The 27,877-nt window shown below is 43.3% G+C and overlaps 1 protein-coding gene across 1 annotated transcript; it reads left to right on the plus strand.

Moving 5' to 3' along the window:
- Positions 1 to 399: 399 nt before the first annotated feature.
- Positions 400 to 27,877, plus strand: tyro3 (TYRO3 protein tyrosine kinase). The gene is made up of 19 exons (XM_069193234.1): positions 400 to 762; positions 3,690 to 3,873; positions 5,401 to 5,501; positions 6,629 to 6,799; positions 11,428 to 11,514; positions 12,593 to 12,708; positions 13,841 to 14,021; positions 17,430 to 17,572; positions 18,345 to 18,480; positions 19,694 to 19,820; positions 20,544 to 20,644; positions 20,985 to 21,080; positions 21,225 to 21,305; positions 21,971 to 22,063; positions 22,443 to 22,564; positions 22,885 to 22,994; positions 23,289 to 23,448; positions 23,970 to 24,106; positions 25,483 to 27,877. Exons 1-19 carry the CDS (start codon positions 696 to 698, stop codon positions 25,841 to 25,843), a joined length of 2,574 nt encoding a protein of 857 aa, XP_069049335.1. The 5' UTR covers positions 400 to 695; the 3' UTR covers positions 25,844 to 27,877.

The raw sequence follows: 27,877 nt of genomic DNA on the forward strand, positions 1-27,877 counted from the left end.
TTTAAAAGGAAAGCGAGATGATGTAAGCTTCTTGTTTACTACCGAAAGGTCTTCAAAATGTGTTATCGAAAAAACAGTTTTTCAATCTGAGGATTTTGACGATAGTTAACGTTGTACTTCCTTCCAATATATGACGTCGGATTTTATTTAAATGCTGATTAGAGTTCAAACTATAAATTGCCTCCTGACACATTTTAAGCACGTTTTTTTCCCCTTAGATGAGTGAAAATATAAACACTAGAGCTATTCGCTAAGAACGCGAATGTAGTCGTTAAATTATATTTTAAAATATATCCTTAAAATATTTCAAAATTAATTTGTAATTACGACTTGAATATATTATCTCGGTATTTCAAACACCGCAAAGACTCGCTAGGCGGCGCGTGTCCTGCACATTTCTGCCCAAGGAAAAAAGCGAATTCGGAGTTCAGCTGAAGTAGCTCTTTTTTTCCATATACAAGGAGAAAGAACTGAAAAAAATTGGTTTAATTTTACCAAGGGGAGTCTAATATAAATATAATTAGTCTGTTGCAACATTTATCAAAGATTGACTGGGAGGGGTTGTTTTTCAAGTCAAGTCTAGAGCGACGGAATGTATAGAACGATTTCCGATTGTCGAGTGCGGCTACTGCTGTCCCAAGTTTCCACATTTTCTCACATCAAGACAGGACGCCGAGCTTTTCGGCTACAATGAGATGAAAATGAAGCTCTTTGGACTCTGGGTTGCCTTTCTCCTGGCGAGCACTTATCGATGTGGTGAAGGTAAGCGATTTTCGGATGATTCAGCTTACCTTGCCGTGTTCGCTGTTTAGGAATTTGATGTGTGATTTATTCAACTGTGCAACTTCGAAAAGGGAAACTAACGTTAACTAATGCACTATTTGTATCTGTTACGTTACAGTATACAATATCGTAGAGAAGTCTGGTGAAATATCTTTGCATATATTTTGTTGTTGTTGTATGTCCCAAAGGAGCAACAAACACGTCCCTACAACAAATCCGTTTGAGGTTAATCTGTTTTGCAATAATTAGACGCGATTTAAGAATAAATAGCGAACAGTTTCTTTTTGATTTCCAAGACACATTTAGCCAGTGTGTCAGCATTTTTTTCTAACCAGTGCTGGAAGTGTACTATCAGTATCAGTTAATCGCTTTCCCAGCAAGATGCGATCAGTGATTTCCATCAGCAAGGTAATCGGTTTTGAAAAGGCCAGCGTTTAAATTCCGCAAAAAAATGAGCATGAATATAACATGTAACTAATTCTGTTTGCAGGACTTCACGTTCTGAATTTCTAAGTAAAGAATAAATTATATGGATGGATGATTTACAGAAGCATTTGAAAATGCGCCTGATTACCCGTTACAAAGAAATGATGACATATATTTATATACTTGGGTTTAGAATACTATGAAAGGAGTGGTTAAAATTTCGTTGTTTTGTTCCGCTCTGTTCTGATCTGTCGCTTAATTCCCCAAAGTCTTTAAAATGTAATTACACCTAGCGAAATGTACAATTGCAGGAATCACTCTGACTATGTTTACACCAAAGTATAGACTGAAAAATAAAATAACTCTTTGCGTGCTAAATTCTGATTTGACTCTTAGCGTCATTGAAGGTTTTGTCAGTGATGCTCTCCAGATTAAAATAAAATCTTTCTGAAGCAAAATCGTTGGGTTTATAGTTCTAAAAATGTTTTCAAACTACAGGATTCTGAAAATACCTAGACTTTGAAACGCAACTGCTTTATTTCCGAAACTGACCGGTTAAATATCTCCTTGCCAAGTGACCATAAACAGAAATATTTGCATTCCTTCTTAGAAGCTTCTTATATTGCTTTCTGTGACTGTACCAGCAACTAAATGGACAGGTTGTGATATAACACAGATAAAAACCTCTTCCGGTTTTTATGATCTTGTTTAATTGTTTTAGAGTCTGCTGTCATAGGCACCCCTGCCCTCCACAGATTAATTCATTTAAACAATGCAAACTGTATGAAGCAAGATGAAAAATATATAGTTAGTTTAAGAATAGTTTCTTAAAGCGCCGCTGAGCTACCTCCACAGATAATTAAACATTTTTCCAAATTAAACAGCCATTTTATACAATACGATGTCCTACTGTTCCACGAAGGGTATTGCACCCTCAGGTGCGATTGTAAAAGAATATTTTTGTGCGTGGTCACTTAAATTGGGCGGAATATCAGGAAGTGCAAAGGTATGGAAGTGATCAGGCCTAAAAATAAGCTTAAACATTATTACAAATAATGGCAATCTTAGCTCATACAGGGCAGTTTAATCTTCTTCACATAAGTGCATGGAATCTATCAAAGTAGACTTTTAGAATACTAAAAAAAAGTTGAAGATTTTCGTAAAAAATTGATGTTTGGTGTCTGTGTGGAGTTAAAATTGCCAAAACAAGTTGATTAAGAATTGGTATGAATAGATATGCAAAACATGATGGTGAATGCTAGAACACTAAGCGAATGACCCACTTGACCAGTGAGCAGTGATTGTGTGGTCCCTCTGAGCAGGACCACCGTAGGGAACCTGTTCTGTGACAGTGTGGAGAGGCCAGGAGAGACAGGTTATGTTCTGACAAGCCACACCGGCTGAGAGCGGCTGAGTTTTCTGTCTGCAGTGGCTACAGCACATGAAATTCCAGGAAGAAATGACTGCAGTTCCCCATCTGCTTGGACATCATTTGCATGCCTGTAGGCTGTTCAGGGTTAACCTGTTTACCACACAGAGACTCAATCACTGTCTTCAGGTGGCCAGCACGCATCAGAGGTGGAGGAGAAGGGAGTGGTGAGGTTTTACTCACAATAAAGGCTGTTTAACCTTGACATAGTGTGGAGATTGTGCAATGGGTGGAATGCTGACTGTGGCATGAACGCAGCGGAAATATGATGATATACAGAGGAGTCTCCTTTCATACCAGAATGTCTCTGGTGCCGGCTCTGAGCAATCTTACTGCTCGGAGACTAATTGCAATTTCCATAATACTTTACTGTACTCTTGTGTGAGTCCAGTGCTTCACCTGAGAATATCCCTTCTTTGTAGGTATTCACAGACAGATGTTCTTTTGTCAGTGTTCTGAAATATCATAGGACGTCGGGCCTCCTTTTGGTGAAGACAGCGACCATTATGATGAGACAGTACAGTCAGACCCAGCTATAGTGTGCAGACATAATACAGAGCCTCTGCTCTTTTCAGCAGGATAACTTACAATGTCACAGTTAACACGTCCAGCCAAACAGAGATGTGTATGGTTATTACGCAGTATCATGGAAGCCAAAAATATGACCTTTTTTATTTAAATCTACAACCTACAGTTACAAAATTTCCTAATTTTACTATAAAAATGATGAGGTTGTAGGCAAAGAGACTCATAATCCACTAACCAATCGCAAGCTCAGCTTCCCATTTCTCTCAGTTCCTGGCATTGCCACACTCATGGCATTTGAACTGCATGATTCCAGGTTCATTTTTACTGGGAAAGGATTGGTCAGAACTTGACCCTTTTTGTGCATCAGGTCATCATTGTATTGCGGGTCATCCCAGTTGTCTTTTGTGTGATCCTGGAGAAACGGGTGCCCTGTCAGACACCCATGCTACATGGGTCGCACAAAAACTGCGAGCCTGAACAACAGCCACTAGGAAGTTTAACCCATTTACTTCTCCTCTCCAAGGGCTGCAGTTCACAAGGAACCCCACCAACCTGACAGTGTCCCAGGGCAATAAGGCCATGCTGCACTGTGCTGTAGAGGGGGAGAGTGAGCCTGAAATCGTCTGGATGAAGGATGGAGAGAAGACCCACAACGCTGAAGAAATGTACATCACTGTAGACCCAAACCACTGGGAGACCTTCTACAGGTAATGCTTAAGTCAGCACCAGCTGAACCAACAGAGTCCAGTACTGGATCAAAGAACACAGGACACAGGACTGAGTCTCCACCTTTTTGGGAGTGGATATTATTAGCATAGAGACAGTATTTACCAGTCATAGTTTTTCAATTTGCTCAGCGTTTTTGAGTTCATGAATTTCATTGAAGTTTCCAAATAGCAAAAAATGGATTATCTTCTCATTTTAGCACAGACTATTACGAAAAAAATGCAATTTCAGCTGTCAGCTTGTTTTGTTTCCTCAACTTCTTGTTTCCAGTCTACATGACTTTATTTTCCCTCATATTTCCATGTCAGAGACTGACTAGGTAAGGGTGCCTTTAAAAACACACATTGCTCAGAGAAGGAAGACAGTTGGGAATGAAAGAGCACCACTCCCGCGTTCCTAAATTCCAGATCCATCTCTTGTTTAAAATGTTATTAGAGCCTTCAGCAGTTTGCTGCCTGAATAGCTGTCATTTACACGGGCTGATGTTTGTACACCTACTGTCAAAATCACCCACATTATCTTTTTTCCATGCCTGCTACGTTTTGTTATGAAAACAAAAACAGAGCATAAAATAGAGGCGATGCAGTCTTTGCCTCTAAAACGAGTTTCCTCGTGCTCCCGTGGTCAGGTTTACGGGAAAGTGTTTAGGGAAACTGATCCTCCTGGGCTAATCAGATTGAGGCAGTAATGAGTTGCCTTTGTCCCAGTGAGTGAATGTGAGCTTCACGCAGGGGCACACCCAGCAGGTAAGAATGGCCACAGCCATTCCTCAGCTCCTGAGCAACTTTGGAATGCGGCCAGCTACACCCATGCAGCATGCTCTGCCCAGTGCTGCAGCCAGTCATGTGACCCAGCCTAGCTGTTTTACAGCTAATCTTCAACACATGCACTAGTCCAATACAGATGTCCTTCCTCTCTGGTGAGTCCCAAGAGGACTGAGCTGGACTTATTACACTTTTTCATCTGAATAGGATATAGAGGCTCTCTGTGTTTTGAAGACCCCCTGCAGGTCTCAGTTTTCAATTGTGGACCTTTTGTAACCCAGACCCAAAGCTCCATGTCTGTGTTAAGCTGGACCTGATGCACAAGCAGAGTTTGAAGAAACTTCCCCATAGTGAAAAGCACTAGTACAAAAATGCTTGTGCATGCTGTTGTCTTGAGTACAACATTTGCGTTGCCAGGAACCAGAGGAAATCGGACATTGACATAATGGGAGATTAGTTATTACTCCCTTTATCTTAAAACGTAGCCTGTAAGATCGCAAAACCTATGCTGACATTACACTGAAGACCGTTTTAGCACAGCTGTATGTTTACACATCCGTGTTTTATCATTTTTGGGAAAAGGCATGTGGATAAAACAAAATATGTACTTTATTTATGTGCTTGGCTGTTTTTCTACAAGAGTAAATTGAGTAAAAGTTACAGGGGCTTGCGTGACAGGCAGTAGTCTGTTAGCTCAGAGTCCTGTGCAGAAGACTTTCTCTGAGGTGTCTATTCTGACTGCAGTGTCAAGTCTGCCCAGAAGCTGGATGCAGGAAAGTACTGGTGTGCTGCTGATTTTGGTGGTGAAACTGTGTCATCAGAGCCAGCCTGGATCACCGTGGAAGGTAAACCCCACCAATATCTACCACACTAGTAAGGCCTTGTTTAGAATATACAGTCAAGGAGCAGGTAAAGGTTCATTCCATGCTGAAAAGTAAAGAAATACAATGTTTAGGCTGCTGAGCCTTCTTCAGGTATGAGGAAGAAAGTGGAAATGACTTTTACCTGTTCCTCTGCAGCCAAAACATCCTGATGCAGCTACCTACCTGAACTTGTTTGGAATATTGTGTACAATTTCGGTCATCCCATTATAGAAAGCAATTTGCTGCTCTGAAGTCAGTCCAGACAGGAGTGACCAGATACATGCCAGGGTTTAAGAGGGTGTCCTACACTGGCAGGTTGAAGGAACTGAACCTTTTTAGTCTTGGACAGAAAAGAGTATGACTGGACCCAATACAAGTATTAATAAGTATTACAATCCTCAAAGGTGTTGACAAAGTCCACCCAGTGGACTTGCTGAGAATCATCAGTGGAACACAAAAGGAGACAAGTGGAAACTATGTGGAAGTGCATTACAATCTGACTTTAAATAACATTTCTTTACCCAGAAGGTTGTGGGAGCAGGGAACAAGCTACCCTAGGGATAGAGGATAAACCTGCTCTTGCACTGTAGCTCCTGTTTATGTGAGATTTTTTTTTTAAAAAGGGAGACGAGTGAAACTGTATCATACCCAGTTTCAAATATATAAAACCTGCTATCACAGAAAAAAAATTAAAGCCCCCATGCCTTCTGAGCAATAACTTATCTTACCAGCATTGTTTGAAAAGTGATTAATATAATACAATGTAGATTGCTGGTGTTTGAACAAATGTGAGATCAAGGCACACAGGAAAAGTAAAACACAAGAATCTCCTACTGGTGGAGTAAAGATCTGGATTAGAGAGTACAGATTTTATTTTCTCATGGCTTAGTTATATCCTAGATGGTCAGCATTGTCTAAAATCTTTCAAACAGTGCAAGCAAGAGGCTCACAATTGTTACTGTCTTTAACAGATAGAAGAAAGGCTTTGCTTACTTCACCAAGCAAATACATGTAAAACCAACCAGGGTATATTGCTGGCAGCACTGGACAGTCACACACAACCTTTCACACCCCAACACCCTCTTGCCCTCCTTCCTGTCAACCCCCAGGTGTGCCACACTTTGTGGTGGAGCCCCAGGATGTGGCGGTGCTGCCCGGCGTGCCCTTTAACCTCAGCTGCGCGGCCGAGGGCCCCCCCGAGCCGGTGGTGGTAGTGTGGTGGATAGAGGAGAAGCAGAGCGGAGAGCCAGCCCCTTCTCCTGCTGTCCTCTCGCTCCCAGGTGAGTCTCCACACGTTCCCACTGTCGGCTGCCTCTTTTCCTGCGCTGCCGTCTGACCCTCTGCCATGTGTAGAGACCTCTCTTTGCTTTGGAGCTACTAAATCAGGCATTGAGACCGCCAAATAATAATAAAAATAATAATGATTGCTTATACTTCTATAGCGCTTTTCTGGACACTCCACTCAAAGCGCTTTACAGGTAATGGGGACTCCCTTCCACCACCACCAATGTGCCGCATCCACCTGGATGATGCGACGGCAGCCATAGTGCGCCAGAACGCTCACTGATCAGCTATCAGTGGGGAGGAGAACTGAGTGAGGAAGCCAGTTTAGTAGTGATGCACGGGTTGACTCACACCCGCGGGCGGCTGTGGGTTTACTTATGGGTCGGGCGGTCTCGGGATAAAAAAAAGAAAAGATTTTAAATCGGGTTGGGTGGGTGCAGGTTCATTTCTCATGACCGCGGGCGGGTGTGGGTTAAAAAAAGCCAACCCACGCATCACTACTGTTCAGAGATGGGGATTATTAGGAGGCCTTGACTGGTAAAAGCCAGGGAGGGAATTTGGCCAGGACGCTGGGGTTACACCCCTACTCTTTTTGAGAAACACCCTGGGATTTTTAATTACCACAGAGTCAGGACTTCGGTTTTACATCTCATCCAAAGGACGGCGCCTGTTTACAGTATAGTGTCCCCGTCACTATACTGGGGCATTAGGACCCACATGGACTACAGGGTGAGCGCCCCCTGCTGGTCCCACTAACACCTCTTCCAGCAGCAACCTCACAGGAGTCTCCCATCCAGGTATTGACCAGGCTCACACCTGCTGAGCTTCAGTGGGCTGCCAGTTGTGAGGAATATAACAGCTGCCTTAATAGATTTTTCTGGAGTAACTCCATTACTAAACAAGGTGCTGCCATCTCCATCCTATAGCACATGGATGGGGCTCATGAGAGCCATTGTAGGGTCCATTGACATTACTCCTTGGTAGCAGGTCTTTTTTACAGAGTGCTGGCACTGTGGTATTTCTTTTTTAGATCCCCTCTCATAAGTCAAGCATTCATTAGAAATGGCATGGCATGTAAGGCTCAACTGTTTTGCTGAAAAAAATGATGTTGGAAAGTATGATTCACTGCAGTTCAGAGTTCTGTTGTGAGCCAAAGGTCTCCAGAGATTCCAGTGAGTGGGGCACAGTCTGGATCGCTTCCAAATCTCTCCATGAGAGCCGTTACATCACAGTGCTTGCTACTTTAGCCAGGAGTGTGTGCAAGCCCCGCTGGTCATGAATATTGTAGGCCAAAGAGATGCTTTGGTTTCCTTAAAATTTGATCATGTTTCCGCAAGCCATTGCTGTTCTAGAGGCTACACAAAGGAGAGCAACTAGACTGATTCCTCATCTGAAGGGGGATGTCACACTCTGACAGGAGACAGGAAACTGAATCTTTTTATCTCAGAACAGATAAGATTACATTCAGAACAGTTTGAAATCTGGGTTGGAATGGGGGTATTCAAAATCCTGACTTGCCAAATCAAATACAGTAAGTGGACGTTTTCACACTTCAAAGCAAGAGGGGCAATAAAGATAGGTAGAACGGAAGATTTATGGATTTCGACTGAGGATTGTGGAACAGGCTCCCTAACTACACGGTTGAAAGGGACTCCAGAGTCCTGTAAGAAACAACTTGATTCTTAATCATTAAAGCAGCAAGATGGGCCAAATAGTCACCTCTCAATTGGAACGCTTTTTGTTGACTTTTTCATGTAACTGGTCATTTCTCGTTTTTTTTCCATTGAATTAGAATTGAGTCAGAGCACAGCAAAACATACTGTTGCGGACAAAAATATCTGCACCTTTCACGTTATGCCGGTTTTAGCTTAGTGTTTTTTACTTTTTTCACCAGCTGCTGGAGAGTATTTTTTCTGTGATGGCAGATAATGAGTCTTCTTGATTCAAGAGTTGAGAATGTGAAAGCTGCGTGCACAAGAGCTCTCGCCATCCCTAGAAAGCTATATACGTCTCATAATCTCGTTTGTACAGACTATGAATATAGCAGCTGCCAAATGGTTTAACTGCATTTGTTTAAAATACTCCACAGAGGTGCTTTGCCAGCCAGTGGCAAATGGGTCAGAAATGTACCTTGTGTTCAATTCTATATGGGGGAGGAGGGTAAGGGGCCATAATTTACCCCTGATTTAAAGACTGAGAATGCAGGGGCATCTCTTAGATGTTTTTTTCCAAGGATGTCATGAGTAATATCCTAGTATGTATTATATATATATAGCTTAAGCATGTGGTCAAGTCCTTGTTGTAGTTTTTGTTTTTTCCATTTTTTTCATCTTGTATTCCTCACATTTGTAATGATATTAATGAGACAGCTAGCTGTGTTAAGGAAATTGTGCCCATACCACAAAAGTCAATTGGGGAAAATAATCCTCTTCTGTGTCCTGATTGATCTGCAAGATAACATTTTTAATCTGACATACAGATGTACAGCAAAATCTGGGTTATAGCTCTTTTTTCGTTCTATTTAATAGGCAATATGCTACTCTTTTGTTGGTGCTTGTATAAGCTCTAGGGGATAGAGGTGCGCTGGCAGAAGTCAAGCCCAAAATGTAGGTATGCAGAGAGCAGATTAAGGTCAAGACGGGAAGAATGTTGTGACTTGTTTTTTCAAGGAACTTCAGATTCTCAAAAACTACGGGCAAGTGGAGACACAGGGAGTCTTCTGGGTGCTAGCCTGAGTTTCCATGAGGTGCTGTAACTGGTTATAGCTGTGAAACAGTCTCCCTGCAGAAGTCTGCAGTCTCTGAGAAAGAGGAGATTGTCTTCCTCAGGCTGCTGAATGAGCCTCTGCAGTTCAGCTCTGCGTGCTGTGGCAGGCTGGGCGGGCTGAGGGCGACGCTGCCCCCCAGACCTCTGGCATGCTGTTTCTCCCTTGTGCCAAACACTCCTGAGTGACTGACACTTGCCATTCCCATGAAGGGAAGGACCACTGGACAGGCAGATAGACTTGTATATGCTGCCTTTGATTAATTTTCTAAAACCCGTACAGAGCTCGTATTTATCATTAGTCTATATTTTCTAAGTGTGTCTGGAGTAAACAGAGGCTACTTAAAAACACTAAGATTAGACTAAGGTGTGTTGTGGTTTAATGTGTGATTCCTGTGCTGCACACAGCTCTTGATAAAGGAGAAGGAATGGACAGTTTCGCTTTTAAACGCTTTTAACAAAGATATGTTTTTTCTTCCTCTAACAGAACCTCACAACACTATGTTAAGGACACTTAAACAAGAACATTTTCCACAGAGTAAAGGATAAAGGAAGCTTGACAATGTGTCAAAAGGTTTGCCGCTGTGATTCAAGTCTGTATGAGAAAAAAGTTTTGAGTAGTTTCGGAGGTCCTGTTGAAGAAAGACATCCAAAACCAAAATTATACTGAAACTTGGATCACACCTTTTCCCTTCTCTCAACAACAGACTACGTCTAAATCCAACGTTTTGGCTGTGGAGCACCCGAAGAAGAAACGTTGTTTCTTTTCTTCTCTTTTCAGCATGGAATGAACCTTGACTTGTTCCTTTGCCACCTACGCATGCTGACGCAGCTCCCTACTTCAACAGCTTCTAAATCCTGTCTGTTCATCTGCAGATTTTGGCTCTTCACACCTCCCTTGTGCTCCCTGAGTATGGGCAGTCATTCTCACGTGCCTCATACTCATTTCCTCCCTGCTTCCTGCCCCTTCTCAGCCACTCTTTTGTCCTCCTTAGCTTTATTTATCTGCCACTTTCCCTCCTTCCCTCACACCTGAAGAAATCTCCACAGGGAAAAAATGTTTTTTTTTCTTTTCCTTTCAACATAGAACAAACCTATTCCTTAGAAAAACAATGAGGAAGGAAACTAAATTCACTGTCAATTTTGAAGACCGAAGAGCAGCACTGCTAAAAGTGATACTAATATAGACTAATATATACTAAGTAAATACTAATATAGAAACCTTGTGAGCCATTGCCACATTCTTAGTTAAAGTTCATGTTCCCACTGGAAGCGGTGCAGGTCAGACACTAGATCGAGTACATGGTACATTGAGGCTGAGGCCTGTTAGCTCTCTCCAACCTTGGGGTCCTACTAGGTGATGCTTTGTTCCAGCTGACCTGGGTCTGGGTTGTGGTTGTAGCTCAGGGGGGAAAGACCTCTCTACACAACCGCTGCACCGAAGATCCAGGCAGCGGGAATATAAAAAGATGGGAAAGTGTTTAACAACAGCTGGATCTTGAGCCTTGATTTAAAGACTGAGCTTACCAACTGATTAGGGGCATCTCGTAGACATTACTTTCCAGAAATGTATTATTTTCTAAAGCTGTCTTAACAAAAGGATGGCATTGATAATATCCTAGTATGTACCTTAATTATTGCATAAGCATGTGGTTAGGTCCTTGTTATGTTTTTTTATTTTTTTCCATTTGATTAATATTTTATTGATCTTATGTCCCTACCATTTGTTATGACATTAATGAGACAGCTAGCTGTGTAAAGGAAATTGTGACCCTAATGGCGTTAATGAGGAAAATAATCCTCATCTGTGTCCTGATTGAGCTATAATCTGCATGCTGTTTCTGCTCCTGTGTTTGTCCAGGCATCAATGAGAGCATCAAGATCCACTGTGAAGCCAGGAATGTCAAGGGGATCTCTGTGTCTCGTACCGGCATCGTCTCCATCAAGGGTAAGGCATCTTCACTCCTGTTCAGTTCCTGGACATAGCCCTGAGGTCACACTGGAGTCACATATGTTGGTTTGTACAGTAGCATGTTAAACGTACTTTTCAACAGTGTGTTCAAATCATCTTCCTCTAATTCTCAAGCAGGTATTACGAAATCCTTACAGAATAACTTTAAACTGCTGTTTTACCTTTGTAAGCTGTTTGTAACGGGTGGTGTGTACGATACATGAAGGATCTGAGAAAATGATTTATTGTGATAACAGAAATATTCAGTGCCTGTCACAGGACATTGTGGATGGAGGTTTGCTGGGCAGGTTTCTGTGTTTTGCCATCAGTTTATTTGTTTGTCATGTCCCCTGCATGCCTGAACTTGTTTTAACATGGATTGTGGTTGATTCAAGCTGATGACCACTTTCAGGAATTTGCCAACCACCTGAAAGTGAGGTTAGTGACGGTAAATTAAATGAGTAGCTTTACAGTGCAGAAAGTTGGTATTGACCTCTGCCCTTTCCAATTTGACAAAATCCATGTTGTTGTCACATGGTTCATCACCAGCACATGAAGTGTGCGGATGAAGGAAGAAGGGCACGATTATAAAAAGGCATCATAAAAATGACTCATTCTTATGTGTACATAATGCATTGTAAATGTGGTAACTGCCCATTATAAATACTGCAGTCATGCTTTGTAATATTTAGATCATCAGGAATGTATTTTTTGTGTTGTTGGCGATACAAACCACCTCTTACTTCAGGTTTACAAATAGCAACAAAGTGAATCTGCATTTGTCTAACCCTGATTAAGTGGGAGAAGCATCGTGTTTAATTGTGTGTTTGTGTCCTGTCTTTCTTGTTGGGGAAGTAGTAGCTGGGAGTGTTCAATGGATTCAACGTTTAAGTTAGTAGAGGTGAATGTCTGGGTGCACAAGTGGAAAGGAGGCTAGACTCTTTGATTCTACCATTCAGGAAACCAATCCTTTGTTTTTCATAGTATTTTGAGATGGATGAGCTTGTTTTTTTAACCATGAAACTCATAAGTCTATTTCTGGGCAGCAGCCGTGTGATTGTGTGTCTCTATGCAGGTCTCCCAGAAGCCCCCAGTGCACTGCATGTGATTGAGGTCCAGGAGAGTAATGTCACCATATCATGGACCCCAGGCTTCAATGGATACTCCCCCCTGATGTCCTGTACTGTCCAGGTACCACACTATACTAAAGTACTGCCCCTTCTTTCTCCTGAGTCCTTGCTCAGCTGAAGCTCATCTGGCCCTGTCTTACCCTGAGCCATACAGTTAAACTGTCCAGCACTCTCTCCTTTGGCCTCCAGACTCTGTTCACCTCTGTCAGTAAGTGCAGTCAGCCTGCCTTGACATCTCTTTTGCTCTTAGCTAATATCTCCATCCAAACAGTCCTTACACACACACAATTTTATGTTTCAAATCTCATTCAGCTCTTTCTTATCCTCCCTCTTTCTCTTTCCTTATAGACTTTTGCTATATGAACAGCTATAGTAAATAACTGGGAATATTTAGAGGTGTCTGCCAAAGCTCCTTCAGTATGCAAACAATTGTTTTTTTCCTCAGAGGAGATTGTAGAAGGATGGCCAAAAAAGCATTTCAAGCCCTTTGCTACTTAGGCTATTTAAGGGGGCATTTTATTTTTAGTTTGTTTCTTTGTTTTCAGAAGGTGGTGTGGTCAGTTGAGATGCCATTACAGTCTGTTCTTAAACTGATTGCAGTTTCCAGTGGCTGGACATGAGCCAAATGACTGCCTGCAGCCTGTCCACTGCAGAGCCTCATCTGACTGGGGATGACAATAGCGATTTAGTTGTGCACCCTATAGTCTGTGGTCAGTTGTCCTATGATTCAGGTTTATAAAAGAGAACAAAGTCTGTTTTGTGGCCAGCATGTGCAACATTAAGGAATTGCAAGTTCAGTCTTTTTTAAAGTGTAACTAGGAGAGGTTTTCAGATTTCAGGTCCGTCTTAATCCAGTTAGGGAGGGAAAAGAAGGAACTTTGGCCAAACATACTGTTTAACGATTTTTTTTTCCTACGTGTGATTTCAGACACAGAAGATTCTCTAATTCTTTATTCTCTTCCTGCCAATTAAGTAAAATAAGTTGGATTAAGTTTTATTAATCCCTGAAGAAGAAACCTGATTTTTTTTTGCCACTGTTTTGTTTTGTGTGTGTTGAGCCTTTTGGGATATAAGGTTGTGTGAAATGCAGGTATTTCATTTTTCAGATTCTTCAACTTTTGCCCAATTTATTTCAACAGCTTAATTTGGTCCACTGACACATTGCATTTTTGTCTTTATAAACTATTCAACAGATGTCAAAGAATTCTGGGAAGAAGATGGAAACTTTAGAGCATTATGTGACTGTACCTCCCTTCCAGCACCTCATTGGAGGGCTGAAGAGCTTTTCAAACTACAGTGCAAGAATCTGCTGTGAAAATGAGGTTGGGACCTCTCCTTTCTCACACTGGGTAGATTTCCAGACAAAAGAATCAGGTTGGTGAAAAAGTCACTGCTGAAAGCCTGCTGTAGGGCTGTCATTACATGCTTATCTATTTATAAGTCCTCCCTCTCATTACATTTTGAAGTATCTTCCTTCTCCTAAAACTTGACACATGATTTATCAACTCTTATATGGTACTTGTACTACAGGAGTGTTCTTCACAAGAAAACCACATCTAAATTTCTTTTGTGATTGGCGTACTGACAACCAGGTCTTCTTCAAGCCACTAATTAAATGCATAAATGTTAAGGGTTTTGCTGTTAAAGCCAGTTCTTATGACTCATATGAGCAACCTAAAAACTAAGAACTGGGCAGTACTGTTGATATGTTGAAATATAAAACAAAAGCCTGCTTGTGTAACAGCACAAAAGCATTAGGCTTGAGACACCTCTATATTATGATAAAGTCAACTGCAGGGTTTTCTGTGCACAATGCAAAATGTTCATGGCCTTTGTGTGAACGATGAAGGGGGATTATAGCCGAGAGAAAATGTCACGTACAGTTTGGGGCACCAGTAAAGACAAAAAAAAAAACAGCGCCAAGCTTCGTGGCCTGAAGCCCTCAAACAAATAAATGGACGAATGGACAGGCTTTCCTCCCCCACCTCAGTGTGAGGATTGGAGGGCTGGCGGCAGGGGGGGATGAGGGAACAGCAGTCTTGGCAGGGAGGGGGGAGATGCAGAGGAGTCTGGTTTGACCTTGTTTGCAAGTTTGTAAACTCGGAGACCTGGCAGGGTGCCAGCGGATTCAATCCCTAAGTGTACAATGAAGCATTGTCAGTGTCCCCAATCCTCCTCAGTAGAGCACAGGGCACCTCCAGTCTCTGGCGCCATCTAGACCGAAGCCGGGCATTACAGCTTCAGATCATCTCTTTACCATGCTCTAGGGGAGATCCTTGGAACACCCTTGGAAATTAGGGGGTCGCATTACCTGTAACTGTTTCTATTTTGATGGAGGGAATGAAAACATGTTGGATTCCATCCCAAATTGCCTACTGCACCACTTAGTCAGTTGTCAAAGAGCACTTTAAAAAACCTTTAGTACAGTATGCTCAAAACTCACCAGACAGACATCTGTCTAGGTCTCGTTCTGGCAATCATATATCCTGTTTGTATTATATATAGACTTCAGGATATTTCATATGCATCTTTCCCCAACTGTGTTACTACCTTCTTTGTAAATTGCATCCCTTGCCACAGGCTCTGGGCCTATGACTTCTTATTTGTCCTCTCAATTACGTTGTTACCTAAGTGAGAGCCTTCTCCTGCTGTGCACCTGGACTGTGGAAAACTCTTTCCTATACTTTTGAGAATAATGAGCCTTTCCATTTTCAGATCTGGCTTTGAAACTTACTTAAAACAATAGATTTTATTATATCTGTATTCTATTGTTTGTTGGTGTATTGTATGTAATTCTTTGTTTTTTATTGTTTGCAGTTTTTGTGGAGGTTGTTTGTAAAGGCACTTTATAAAATAGGCTGAGTATCGTAATCTATCTTAAATGTACCATTTACAGTGCCTTGCGAAAGTATTCGGCCCCCTTGAACTTTTCAACCTTTTGCCACATTTCAGGCTTCAAACATAAAGATATAATTTTTTTATTTTATGTGAAGAATCACCAACAAGTGGGACACAATTGTGAAGTGGAACGAAATCTATTGGATTTTTGAAACTTTAACTAATAAAAAAATGAAAAGTGGGGCGTGCAAAATTATTCGGCCCCCTTGCGTTAATACTTTGTAGAGCCACCTTTTGCTGCGATTACAGCTGCAAGTCGCTTGGGGTATGTCTCTATCAGTTTTGCACATCGAGAGACTGAAATTCTTGCCCATTCTTCCTTGCAAAACAGCTCGAGCTCAGTGAGGTTGGATGGAGAGCGTTTGTGAACAGCAGTTTTCAGCTCTTTCCACAGATTCTCGATTGGATTCAAGTCTGGACTTTGACTTGGCCATTCAAACACCTGGATACGTTTATTTGTGAACCATTCCTTTGTAGATTTTGCTGTATGTTTGGGATCATTGTCTTGTTGGAAGATAAATCTCCGTCCCAGTTTCAGGTCTTTTGCAGACTCCAACAGGTTTTCATCCAGAATGGTCCTGTATTTGGCTGCATCCATCTTCCCCTCAATTTTAACCATCTTCCCTGTCCCTGCTGAAGAAAAGCAGGCCCAAACCATGATGCTGCCACCACCATGTTTGACAGTGGGGATGGTGTGTTGAGGGTGATGAGCTGTGTTGCTTTTACGCCAAACATATCGTTTTGCATTGTGGCCAAAAAGTTCGATTTTGGTTTCATCTGACCAGAGCACCTTCTTCCACATGTTTGGGGTGTCTCCCAGGTGGCTTGTGGCAAACTTTAGACGAGACTTTTTATGGATATCTTTGAGAAATGGCTTTCTTCTTGCCACTCTTCCATAAAGGCCAGATTTGTGCAGTGTAAGACTGATTGTTGTCCTATGGACAGACTCTCCCACCTCAGCTGTAGTTCTCTGCAGTTCATCCAGAGTGATCATGGGCCTCTTGGCTGCATCTCTGATCAGTCTTCTCCTTGTCTGAGCTGAAAGTTTAGAGGGACGGCCAGGTCTTGGTAGATTTGCAGTGGTCTGATACTCCTTCCATTTCAAGATGATCGCTTGCACAGTGCTCCTTGGGATGTCTGAAGCTTGGGAAATCTTTTTGTATCCAAATCCGGCTTTAAACTTCTCCACAACAGTATTACGGACCTGCCTGGTGTGTTCCTTGGTCTTCATGATGCTCTCTGCGCTTTCAACAGAACCTTGAGACTATCACAGAGCAGGTGCATTTATACAGAGACTTGATTACACACAGGTGGATTCTATTTATCACCATCAGTCATTTAGGACAACATTGGATCATTCAGAGATCCTCGCTGAACTTCTGGAGTGAGTTTGCTGCACTGAAAGTAAAGGGGCCGAATAATTTTGCACGCCCCACTTTTCATTTTTTTATTAGTTAAAAAAGTTTCAAAAATCCAATAGATTTCGTTCCACTTCACAATTGTGTCCCACTTGTTGGTGATTCTTCACATAAAATAACAAATTTATATCTTTATGTTTGAAGCCTGAAATGTGGCAAAAGGTTGAAAAGTTCAAGGGGGCCGAATACTTTCGCAAGGCACTGTATATCAAAAGCCACACAGTTGACAATGTTTCATTCTAGCACAGGGTGTTTGAGCTGAACCTGCATTTGTTTAGAGGTTTCCTTGCAGATGTCAGATCTCTGCTGCTGCCGTTGCAGGCCTGTGTGTCCAGTGTTCGGTTGATCTAGATCTCTCTAGCTCAGCTGGATCACTGAAGATAGTCGATTACTGCTCCGCTGTCATGGGGATTGAGGTGTGTGTGTCCAGAAGACACGGTCACCTGACTGCTCTTTGTCCCACCAGTGCCCATGGCTGCCCCCCTGAATTTGACCGTCCAGCTGACAGAGCAGCAGCTGTCCTTCCGCTGGGAGGCCCTGGAGGAGGAACAGCTCAATGGTGTGCTGTGGGGCTACAGAGTGCAGTGGGAGCTGGGGGGGAAGAGTCAGGTACAGTGGCCCTGCGTCCTGTGTCATCACGTCGGTCTTCCTGCATTTGTGTTAATTACTGTGGGGCTCGGGGAAGGGCTGCAGATGTTGGGCCTGGCATGCTTAATTAACCCCACTGTCCAGAGCATGTGCGTAGCTTGAGTGCTAGAGTTCACCAGGCCTTGTGTGTCTGATTGATTGTCCCCTGCATGCATACTTCATACTGCATGCATACTGGATCCAGTTACCAGCAACCCTTAAGCCGTAGCTCAGGTAAAAATTAAACCACAAGGCTCACCAAGAGTCAGCTTGCCCTGTAAAGTGGTTTGAGGGTTGTCAGAGGAACCCTCCCTAACCCAGGGATCAGTTCCCAGACACATAAGGCCATTTTTCCCAGAGGTGTCCTGGATTCCCTCTACTAATCCACTACATTTGTAATTTATAGTGATGTCACGTGAATGTTTAAAATGTAACATCTAACAGAGATGTCATGAACTTTTAAACTGATTGAGGATATATTGGTATATTCTGAGGGATTCTACAGGCAGGTGTGGAAAACTGAAAGAGATCGTGACAGTAGTAAAGATAATCAAACAATTCCAGGAATTTTGTCAATCTTTATAACATTTTATTATGCATGCCCTCTTTCATATCCCAGTTTCATATTTCCTCTTTTTGCTTAGAGTATATATCCTAAAACCCTGCTGGTTGCATCAGAATCCTAGATTGGTACAGGAAACAAATGCTTGCTCAGGTTTGGTAAATAATTTCAGTGCATTACTGCCCCCTGCAGGAATTGCAGTTCAGGGAGAATAAAGCCAACCTGTCCAGCGAGGGCCAGTTCTTCAATGCTTCTTTCCGGGTCTCTGCCTGCACTGCAGTGGGCTGTGGACCCTGGAGCCCACCTGTCATGGTGCTGCCAGCCCAGGGTGAGTCTGTCAGTGCAGAATCCAAACTGCAGGAACATCACTGTGCTACTCAAGGTGGACACATTCCAGGGACCTTACGGAGCATGCCGAAGGCATCTCGCGTAATGTGTTTCTAAAACACACAAGCATCAGCGAACAGGTGTTGAACACCATTAGTGGGCTTTGCGCACTGGTTTGGCCTGTTTCTCTGGTTCAGTTTCACTCAAGCTGTTTCTGAATCGGTGTGGAGCACTGAGATCAGTAGCTGATGAAGAAGAAGAATACTTCTCATTAAAAATCGCAGGGTGTTTCTTGAAAAGAGTAGGGGTGTAACCCCGGCGTCCTGGTCAAATTTCTATTTGGCCCTTACCAATCGTGGCCTCCTAATAATCCCCCTCTATGAATCGGCTACATTACTCTGCTCTCCTCCCCACTGATAGCTGATGTGTGGTGAGCGTTCTGGCGCACTATGGCTGCTGTCGCATCATCCAGGTGGATGCTGCACATTGTTGGTGGTGGAAGGGAGTCCCTATTACCTGTAAAGCGCTTTGAGTGGAGTGTCCAGAAAAGCGCTATATAAGTGTAAGCAATTATTATTACTGTATAGGACTAGAAGGTCAATGAAAACCTTTCCTTTCCCTGCTAGGTTGTGTCCACATGTCTTGGGCTCTTCACAGCTTGGTGTCCTTCAAGCATCCTCTCCTGAAACCCAGATCTATCCTCTGTTCCCAAGACAGAGTGACAGCTTAGTAGCAAAGACATTCAAAATATTTACTTGTTTATTCTGTGCATTTTTTGCCTTTAATATTTCAAAAATTAGACTTAAATAGAGTTTTGGAAGCATTGTTTTCCTTATTTATCGTGAACTCCACTGAGCCAGGAGGATGATTATCCCTGTATAAGTACGTAGGAAAGGTTAGAATCGAGAGGAGGCCATATAGGCCCATCTGACACGTGTTTGGTACTGTAGTTAATAGCTATTTGATCCGAGGATCTCATCCAGGGAATGGGCTTTGACAGCGTGGTTGGGTAGTTGATTTATAACCCCACTGAGGAGCCTGTGGGCTGGGCGTGGCAGGTGCTGGGGAAGTTGGGAAGATCAGCCCCTCCCTTCTGGTATGTGTGCTGAGTGTGATGGACACTCGGGGGGGGTCTGGAATGCGTGTCGTGAGTGGAATGCGGAAAGGGCCGCTGTACTCCTGCTCGGAGGGGTAATCTGTGCATCTCCCTGCAGCTCCCAGGCCGCGAGCCCAGCGTGGGCACGGCTGGGTGGCGCTGCTGGTGGCCGTCCTCACCGCGGTCATGCTGGGGCTGCTGATCGCCATGCTGATCCGCCGCAGGGAGAAGGAAACGCAGTTCGGGTAAGGAGTCATATCGCTGCTGCTTGGAGAGGTGGTGTGGAGGTTACCATTACCATCCTCGCAGTGCTGGGGCCTGGGGTTGGGGTGCTGTCTGTGTGGAGTTTGTATGTTCTCCTCGTTTTTAAATGGGTTTCCTCCCTCAGCCCAAGGACATGCTGGTAGGTGAACTGGTTTCTTGGATAATGTGCCCGAGGCGTGTCTGCCCTGTGATGGACTGGAGCCCCGGTCAGGGTGTTGTGCCTGTTGATTGGTGGGATGGGCTCCGGCTCCCCTGGGACCTGGAATTGGGAAAGACAGTTAGAAAAAGGAGGGTTGGATAAGAACATGGGAAAAGATCCGAATGACTGGAGGCCGTCCAGCCCATCTCTCCTTTTTGATGATCAGCAGCAAATCGATCCATGGATCTCTCTCAGCTGTTTCTGAAAGGAATGCAGTGTATCAGCTTCAAGTACATGGCTGGGCAGCTCGTGTCCTTCTTCCAGGACCCTTTGGGTTAAGAAGTGCCCCCTGTTCTCTGGTTAAAATACACATCCAGGTCGTTTCCACTTGTATCCTCTGGTTTGTGTTGCCTTGCATAGTGAAAAACATAAAAAAAGAATGAAGGGTTGCACTATATTTTGAAAAAAAAATGTCCTTGTAAATCCTGACTGCAGAGACAACTAATGTGCATTCAGTATTGTTCAGCCTGGCAAGGTGGTAATGTGGCATGTGTTGTATTTGCAGGGCAGTGTTTGATGATGTATCTCACAGGGCCGAGCCGACAGTGTCCTTCACAGCTGCCAGGTCCTTCAACAGACAGGGCCCTGAGATCACTGAATCCACCTGTGAGTAACACATACCTACAGACACGCCAACATGCCTGCAAAAATGTCTCAAACAGAAAACGGCACTAAGAGGTAAAAATCTCTTTCGGCTGTGAGTCTTCCCTTGAGACACAAACATTTCCACACAGTCACAAATGCAGTGGGTACTACAGATCTTTTCAAGTCATGGTTTATCGCAAGATCTGTCACAGCTGGACTTACAACTCCTATATTTGCTTTAGAAATACTTTATTTTCTGAGAAAAGGAGATATTGTGACAGTCATTATGATTTTCTATTGCAAGTTATTTGGCAGAGTTTATTGGGATGTTGCGCTAAAGAAAGTGTCGGTCTCCCCCTAGTGGACTGTCTGGGTATCAGCGACGAGCTGAAAACCAAGCTAGAGGACGTCCTGATTGCACAGCGGTTACTGACTCTGGGACACATGCTGGGAAAAGGTGAGGATACTTATTATTTTAATATAGGAAACATTTTTAAATTAAAAAAAATCAAATCACATACAACTGCAGTTTGTACAGTGTGATTCCATAATTTCACACATTGCAATGGCTCTGTCCCTTGGTGCTTCTCTGTCCTGCCAGGTGAGTTTGGCTCTGTGAGAGAAGCCCACATGAAGATGGAGGATGGCTCAGTCCAGAAGGTGGCAGTTAAAGTGCTCAAAAGTGAGTTAATCTCATAACCTTAGATATTACTAACTAGTAAGTTCCAAGAAGTCCGTACCTATGCAGTTCACGTTTTGTTCATCTGGCCACTATAATGATTCATAACCACGTGTATGAAGAAAGCATGGGAAATATCAGCAAGTGAGTTTTCCACAATCCAATGCAACTGAATTTCAAGATGGTGTTATCAGCCCAGAATGAAAAACTGGTGCAGAAGTACAAGAGGTTTTTGCAATGAACCTGAAGTTTTTTGTGCAGTTTTCTTGATGAGATCAGGTTTTCCAGGCTATCCACTTCACTAATGAGGATTTAAAGGTAATTTAACAAATTATGTGATGAATTTCTCTACTACAAACGCTCAAAGCTACAATTTGACTAATTTTAAAAGTCACAAACTATTACTGTTACACAATTAAAATTACAGCATTGATCTCTGTGTTTGAATTCAAAGAAGTTGACTTGCTGTCGGAGAAAATGAATTTGTCTCTGTACATTCCCTCAGATAGATAGCGATATGACAAATCAGCCATGAAACCCCAGGAGCTTTTAAAACAAATCAGGAATGAAGGGGTAGAGAGAGACAGATCAGGGGAAGGTCAGTAAGAAGCAGACAGTTAAGAACCATGTCCATGTGTGAGAAGTTGACCCTCTCCTGTCTGTTGCAGGTGACATCAGTTCCTCCTGTGATGTAGAGCAGTGTCTGCGTGAGGCAGCATACATGAAGGAGTTCCACCACCCCAATGTCATTCAGCTCATTGGTGAGTGGGAGGGGGGGCTACATGGGTGAGGACAGATGGGGAAATACTGGCAAAAAAATGGGAACAGCACACAAAGAAGGGTGGAGATGCATTTGAGGTTAAAAGGTTTTGTGGCCATTTGCCATATTGACTTGGGATTGGTTGTTCCAGCCCTCAGAATGGGGGAATACTGCCCATCTGATCATTTGCTATGCAGTAGTCTCTTTCCCATAGAAATGCAGGGCCTTGTTGTGTTGAGGGAAAAGCTGTCTGTATGAGGCAAGAGTTGTCTGGAGGTATTTATCATATTTATCAGCAGGTGGGCTGGTGTGCCGACTGGCTGGGCTGTGTGTGTGTGTGTGAGAGAGAAAGTGCTGGCTCAATGACTGTCCCTCCCCAGGAGTGAGTCTGCAGAGACGCCCCCAGCAGCGCCTGCCTGTTCCAATGGTGATCCTGCCCTTCATGAAACACGGAGACCTGCACACCTTCCTGCTAATGTCACGCATGGGGGGCCAGCCCTTCGTGAGTACCCCCCAACTCAGCACACACATTGGGCTGATAGCGCAGACCCAGATACCTGTGTAAATTGGGTTTTTTTTTAGAGGATTGCTGTTTTCTCAGAAGATAATAAGGGAAATATGTGGATCACTAAGTCTCTTCTGTGATCCCAAAATCCTGTGGCAGACATTCTCTAAAACTGTAGTTATATCCTTTTTGGTGTCACAAGAGGGTTTTGATTTGACAATAGCAACAACAGTAATAGCGTTTAAAAAATGTTTTAAAAAGTTTCTCTCCAGTCTACTGCAGAGTCTTCTTTCTAATCTCTTCTTCTCCCCATACAGGCTCTGTCTCTGCAGACGCTGGTACAGTTCATGCTGGACATTGCCCGTGGGATGGAGTACTTAAGCAGCAAGAACTTCATTCACAGGGACCTGGCTGCACGCAACTGCATGTGAGATTGCTGCTGGGCCCCCGTCTTCATTCAACCCCAGAGAACCGAGCCTTCAATAGCAACAATAACTGGAGACTCTCCTCACAGCCTGTGCAACTGATAGCAAGCACATGGTGTAATGAGACCAACAGCTGTGATAAGGTGCATCTAGCTAGACAAAGACAAACAGGAAGAAGTGTGGTGAAAGAGGTGTGTTGGGGCTGTCAGAACGGGGTTGGAGCAGGAGAAGGCAGAGTGTGGTGTGTCCAGTGTGTGTGGGAGCTGATTGTGCTCACCCTGCCATCCCTTCCTCAGGCTGAATGAAGACATGACGGTGTGCGTGGCGGACTTCGGCCTGTCCAAGAAGATCTACAGCGGGGATTACTACCGCCAGGGCTCGGCCTCCAAGCTGCCAGTGAAGTGGATTGCTCTGGAGAGCCTGGCAGACAACATCTACACCACCCAGAGTGACGTGGTATGTGCCAGCACAGGGAGATTGGAAGAGGGAAGAGGGATTTTCAGCTGGAGGTTATTTTATATAAGTCCTAATGCCAACCCACGGGCACTGTGAGCTTACTAATCATGAGGTCCTTCTGCAACATAAAAGTACTATTCACCATTTAATCCCGTGATCTCAAAGAGACTTAAACTGATATGACCAGCTGCTGTGGTAGGCCATCTAGGTCACATCCTGGTTGCTGAATCTGAGCTTAGTGGGATGAATATAGCTCAAACCTGCTGGTCAACAGGTTGTGCAGATCGAATGATTGTCAGCACTGCGTGTTTTATAATGCATTGATCTTTGATTTGTCAGTATCAAAAATGATTCTCCAAATACAAGTCCAGGTAGATCTAGAGATACCCAACAAGGAAACGTGAAAGTCCGATAGCAGAATTTAATTTTCTGTAACAGTTTAAACCTGGCAGATTTATTGAGAGCTGCTAAAGTCTGCTAGTTGGCCCGATTTCTGCTCATCACTGTGGCCTTTCTCGCAGTGGGCATTTGGGGTGACCATGTGGGAGATCATGACCCGTGGGCAGACCCCCTACCCTGGAGTGGAGAACTCGGAGATCTATGAATACCTCATCAAGGGTGGCCGCCTCAAACAGCCGCCAGGCTGCCTAGATGACATGTGAGTGCAATGACTGAGCAAAATGAATTTGAGCGTCAGGATATTAAATCCTGTAGCTTTATGCCAGTATTTTCCCATCAGGTGTGGTCTGAAGTGTATCACTTTATGATGGTTTTGCCGTGTCTTTTGAAATTATTAGATACTGACTGCTGAATGATTCTCATTGCTGAACCTTGAGCCTCTGAAAGGTGTGTTTTCCTGTTTAGGGGAATCTTCTTCTATGAGACTTATTTCAGTTCAGTTTATTTGTCACATTCACAAGTACAATGAAATGCTTCTTTGCATGTGTGCGCCGATACAAAGACATTAAGGAATCGCCCAAATAGAAACGCAGAACAGCTGCAGCAACAACAACAAGTTAAATAACATACAACTTAAAAAACAAGTCAGACAGGCACTGTGAGAAGAGAAATAAACGTCAGTGTGAGTCAGTGGTAGGGATAGAGTTCAGTAATCGCACAGCTTGCGGAAAGAAACCGTCTCTGAATCTGGAGGTTTGTGCCTTTATGCTCCTGTAACTCTTACCAGAGAGAAAGGAAGGAAAGTGAGAAACCAGGATGACTGGGATCCTTAGCGATACTTCCAGCCTTCCTGAGACAGCGAGTTGTAAAAAAAGTCCACAATAGAGGGGAGCTGTACTCCAGTAATTGACTGGGCTGACTTGATCACCCCGTGTAACACCTCCTGTTCAGAGCTGCTGCCAAACCACACTGAAATACCACACGTGAGCACACTCTCAATAGCGCACCTGTAAAAGGTAGCAATGCTAGTTGAAGATAGACCATATTTAGCTCAGAAAAAAACATAAGCAGACATCAACATAGAATCAGAAAGAAACAAATATAATATAAAACAAGAAATTGCATCATCTTCACAGGTAACTGGACTTGCTCTTGGTTCTTATTTTACAGTGTAAGGGGGTAAATAATATTGATATATATAATAATATTGACAGCCTCTAGGCTGATTTTTATTTCCATAGTTACATAAAAAGAGGATTAGATCTAATATTGCACGTTTGAGGGAATTTTCATGCGCCTCAGTAAATTAATCACTTTTAACCGAGTTGAAACAGTGGAAAATGCTCTAGGAGGCTGCTGTACTAAATGAGTACTTCACTGAAGTGCTCACTGAGGAAGAAGTCAAGAAAACACCTCAGGCAGCATAAAGACAGAGTTCTTTATTAAATACTATTTTAATAGAAGTGACAGATGTGTTCTGTGTTCTTGACGCTCTCCAGATGAATTAAACTCCAATGATGTCCTACTAGTTGTTCTCATTAGAACAGGAGAAGTTAGACAGTACATAAGCCATTGCTGCAAGAGGGTCACAGGGGTTATGCCCCCTTCTCACTCCCTCATTTCTCCGTCTGTTAGCTACAACATCATGTACAGCTGCTGGAGTCCCAACCCGAAGGGCCGGCCCGCGTTCCAGCAGCTCATCGAGCAGCTAGAGGGGGTGGGGGCTGGGCTGCCCCTGGGGCGCGGGGAGGAGGAGCTGCTGTACGTCAACCTGGCAGAGGGCGGAGAGCAGGAGGGCCAGGCCGGAGCCGCACCCTGGCAGCGCGGGGAGGAGGACTGGCCCCTGATGCCCGCGGGTGCCGCAGGAGCCACTGGGGGAGACTACCGTTACATTATAGGACCCCGAAACACCACGGAGGACTACAGCCGAGTGGGCCCAAGCGGACCGCCTCCACAACAGGAGGAGGAAGAAGAAGACGCCGTCGTCGATGTGTAGAGCTGCTTCTCCTTCCTCCTGGTAACCGTGCGGCCCCGGGAGGAGTTCTGTTCGGAATGAGGAGCCCCTCTCCCTGGGGGCCACGCTAGCACAGGCCTTATCGCTGCAGGCGAGCTGGACCGGGTGACCGCGCAAGCGAGTACGTCTGTCCGTAGACACAAAGCCCACCCGTAAGCCCTCCCCTCAGCGGCGGTCCTTTTCCCTGGAACAGCGCGAAAACTGCAATCCAAAACGCTGCGTTTTCCCGCTTTGTTCTCGTTTCCACGGTGTCTGAGATAATTGGTTTTCGAGAGCCTACAGGTAAGTGTTTCCACAATTTTGGTAGGTTTTTTTTCTGTCACGTGACATCCTTTTAAAATTCCCTCTGGCTGATTTGGTTTCCCAGTTAACAACGCTAAAATGCCACTAATTATGAAACATGACCCAAGCTACTTTGAATTACAGCCTCTGAGTGATTAACCTCTTCAACTCCTCAAACGGTGTTTAAAGGTGAAAGTAGTACCAGAGCGCATGTAAATTACACTATAGTCCTGCAGTTTACTGACAAGTACCTATTGTGTCTGGTGTTAAACTACAGTAAATCATATTCATTCCAACAGCACAGATATATATATATAACATATGTGCATTCTATATACTGTGTATATAGAACATATAATACATACCTGTATAACAGGCATGTAAATGTGCAACAATTGCAATCATGGCATTTTAGATAATTGTACAAAAAAAAGAAAAAAACACCCTTATCTCAAAGGGTAGTGAATATGTTTTGCTGATGCAATGACTGTGAATCGCATTTTATAGGGAGGTATATTGCAAAATAACCACCAATGTTACATTACAGATTGTCTTTCAATGGATGTCTAATGTGCAGCTTTAGGCATATTCGATTTTACATTGAAGTCAAATGGGTTTAGTAAAATAAAATACTGGAAATAATTTTAAGCCTTACTTTACATAATGAGGTAAAACATGGTTTTGATTTGTGTATGTATTTGCAATGTTGTCAATATGCTCCGAGTACAACATGCAGGGATTTCAATAATGCACTGACATACAAATCTCTTTTACACCAGAAGCTTGGATACTGGGAATTACCGAATGAGTGTTTTTGTCTTAAAATGCTGAGTTTTCCCCATTGTACAGCAATAATCATCGTCTTGCACTTGCTGGTGATCGTTATATTTTGCTGGATATGCCTTGCACCTTTTCAAATTTCAAATTACATTTTTCCAATTTCAGGGAGCAACACAGATTGTTTAAAAAAAGTTTAAAAACATGGGTCTGTAACAAACTCTGGTCTTGGTGAACTCCAGTCCTGTAGGCTTTGCAGTTTATAAAGAAACAGAGCAATTTCATTGTGGTTTAATTAAGCAGGTGATAGTTTCAGTATTTTAGAGATCATACTCTGTATTTCTTCAGCCTTCAAAGACCAGAGCTCTCTTAATTGAACAATTAGTACATTAATTCAGTGTTAACATACAAATATAGCTTATTGGTGACCCTAGCTGGACTCGAGCTTTCCAGACACCTGGAAACTAAGTAGTGCTGACTGAGACTGAATACATTAGCACAGATAACACAATTTCACAATTATCAAGATTTTACTGTACCTGTCCCCCTAGTTTTTATTCGTACAGCTCACCTTACACCTGAAGCACCCACAGCTTATACTGGACTAAGAGGAATGAGGGCAGAGTTGTGTAGACAAGGACAGAAAACTGTTTACCACTGCTAGAGCCTGCTGATGCGTGTGCACTTTACTATTCAGAACAGATCACTCAGGAGTTCTCATAAAAACATCAAGGGGCACAGCTACCCCAGGACTCTTATGGGTACATTCCATATGTGGGTTATCAAGGGATATTAAAAGTAATGTTTTGTTAAAGAGATTTTTTGATAACTCTTGCTCTGTTGTCAGTTTTCACAACTGTGTGTAAATATGCTGTCATTACTTAAAGATTTTAATACTTCCTTAAATAACTGTTACATGTGTAAAAGTTGAGATATTAAAAAAACACATGAAAAAGA

The sequence above is a fragment of the Lepisosteus oculatus genome, chromosome 8, assembly GCF_040954835.1.
Source record: "Lepisosteus oculatus isolate fLepOcu1 chromosome 8, fLepOcu1.hap2, whole genome shotgun sequence".
NCBI classification, from domain to species: domain Eukaryota; kingdom Metazoa; phylum Chordata; class Actinopteri; order Semionotiformes; family Lepisosteidae; genus Lepisosteus; species Lepisosteus oculatus.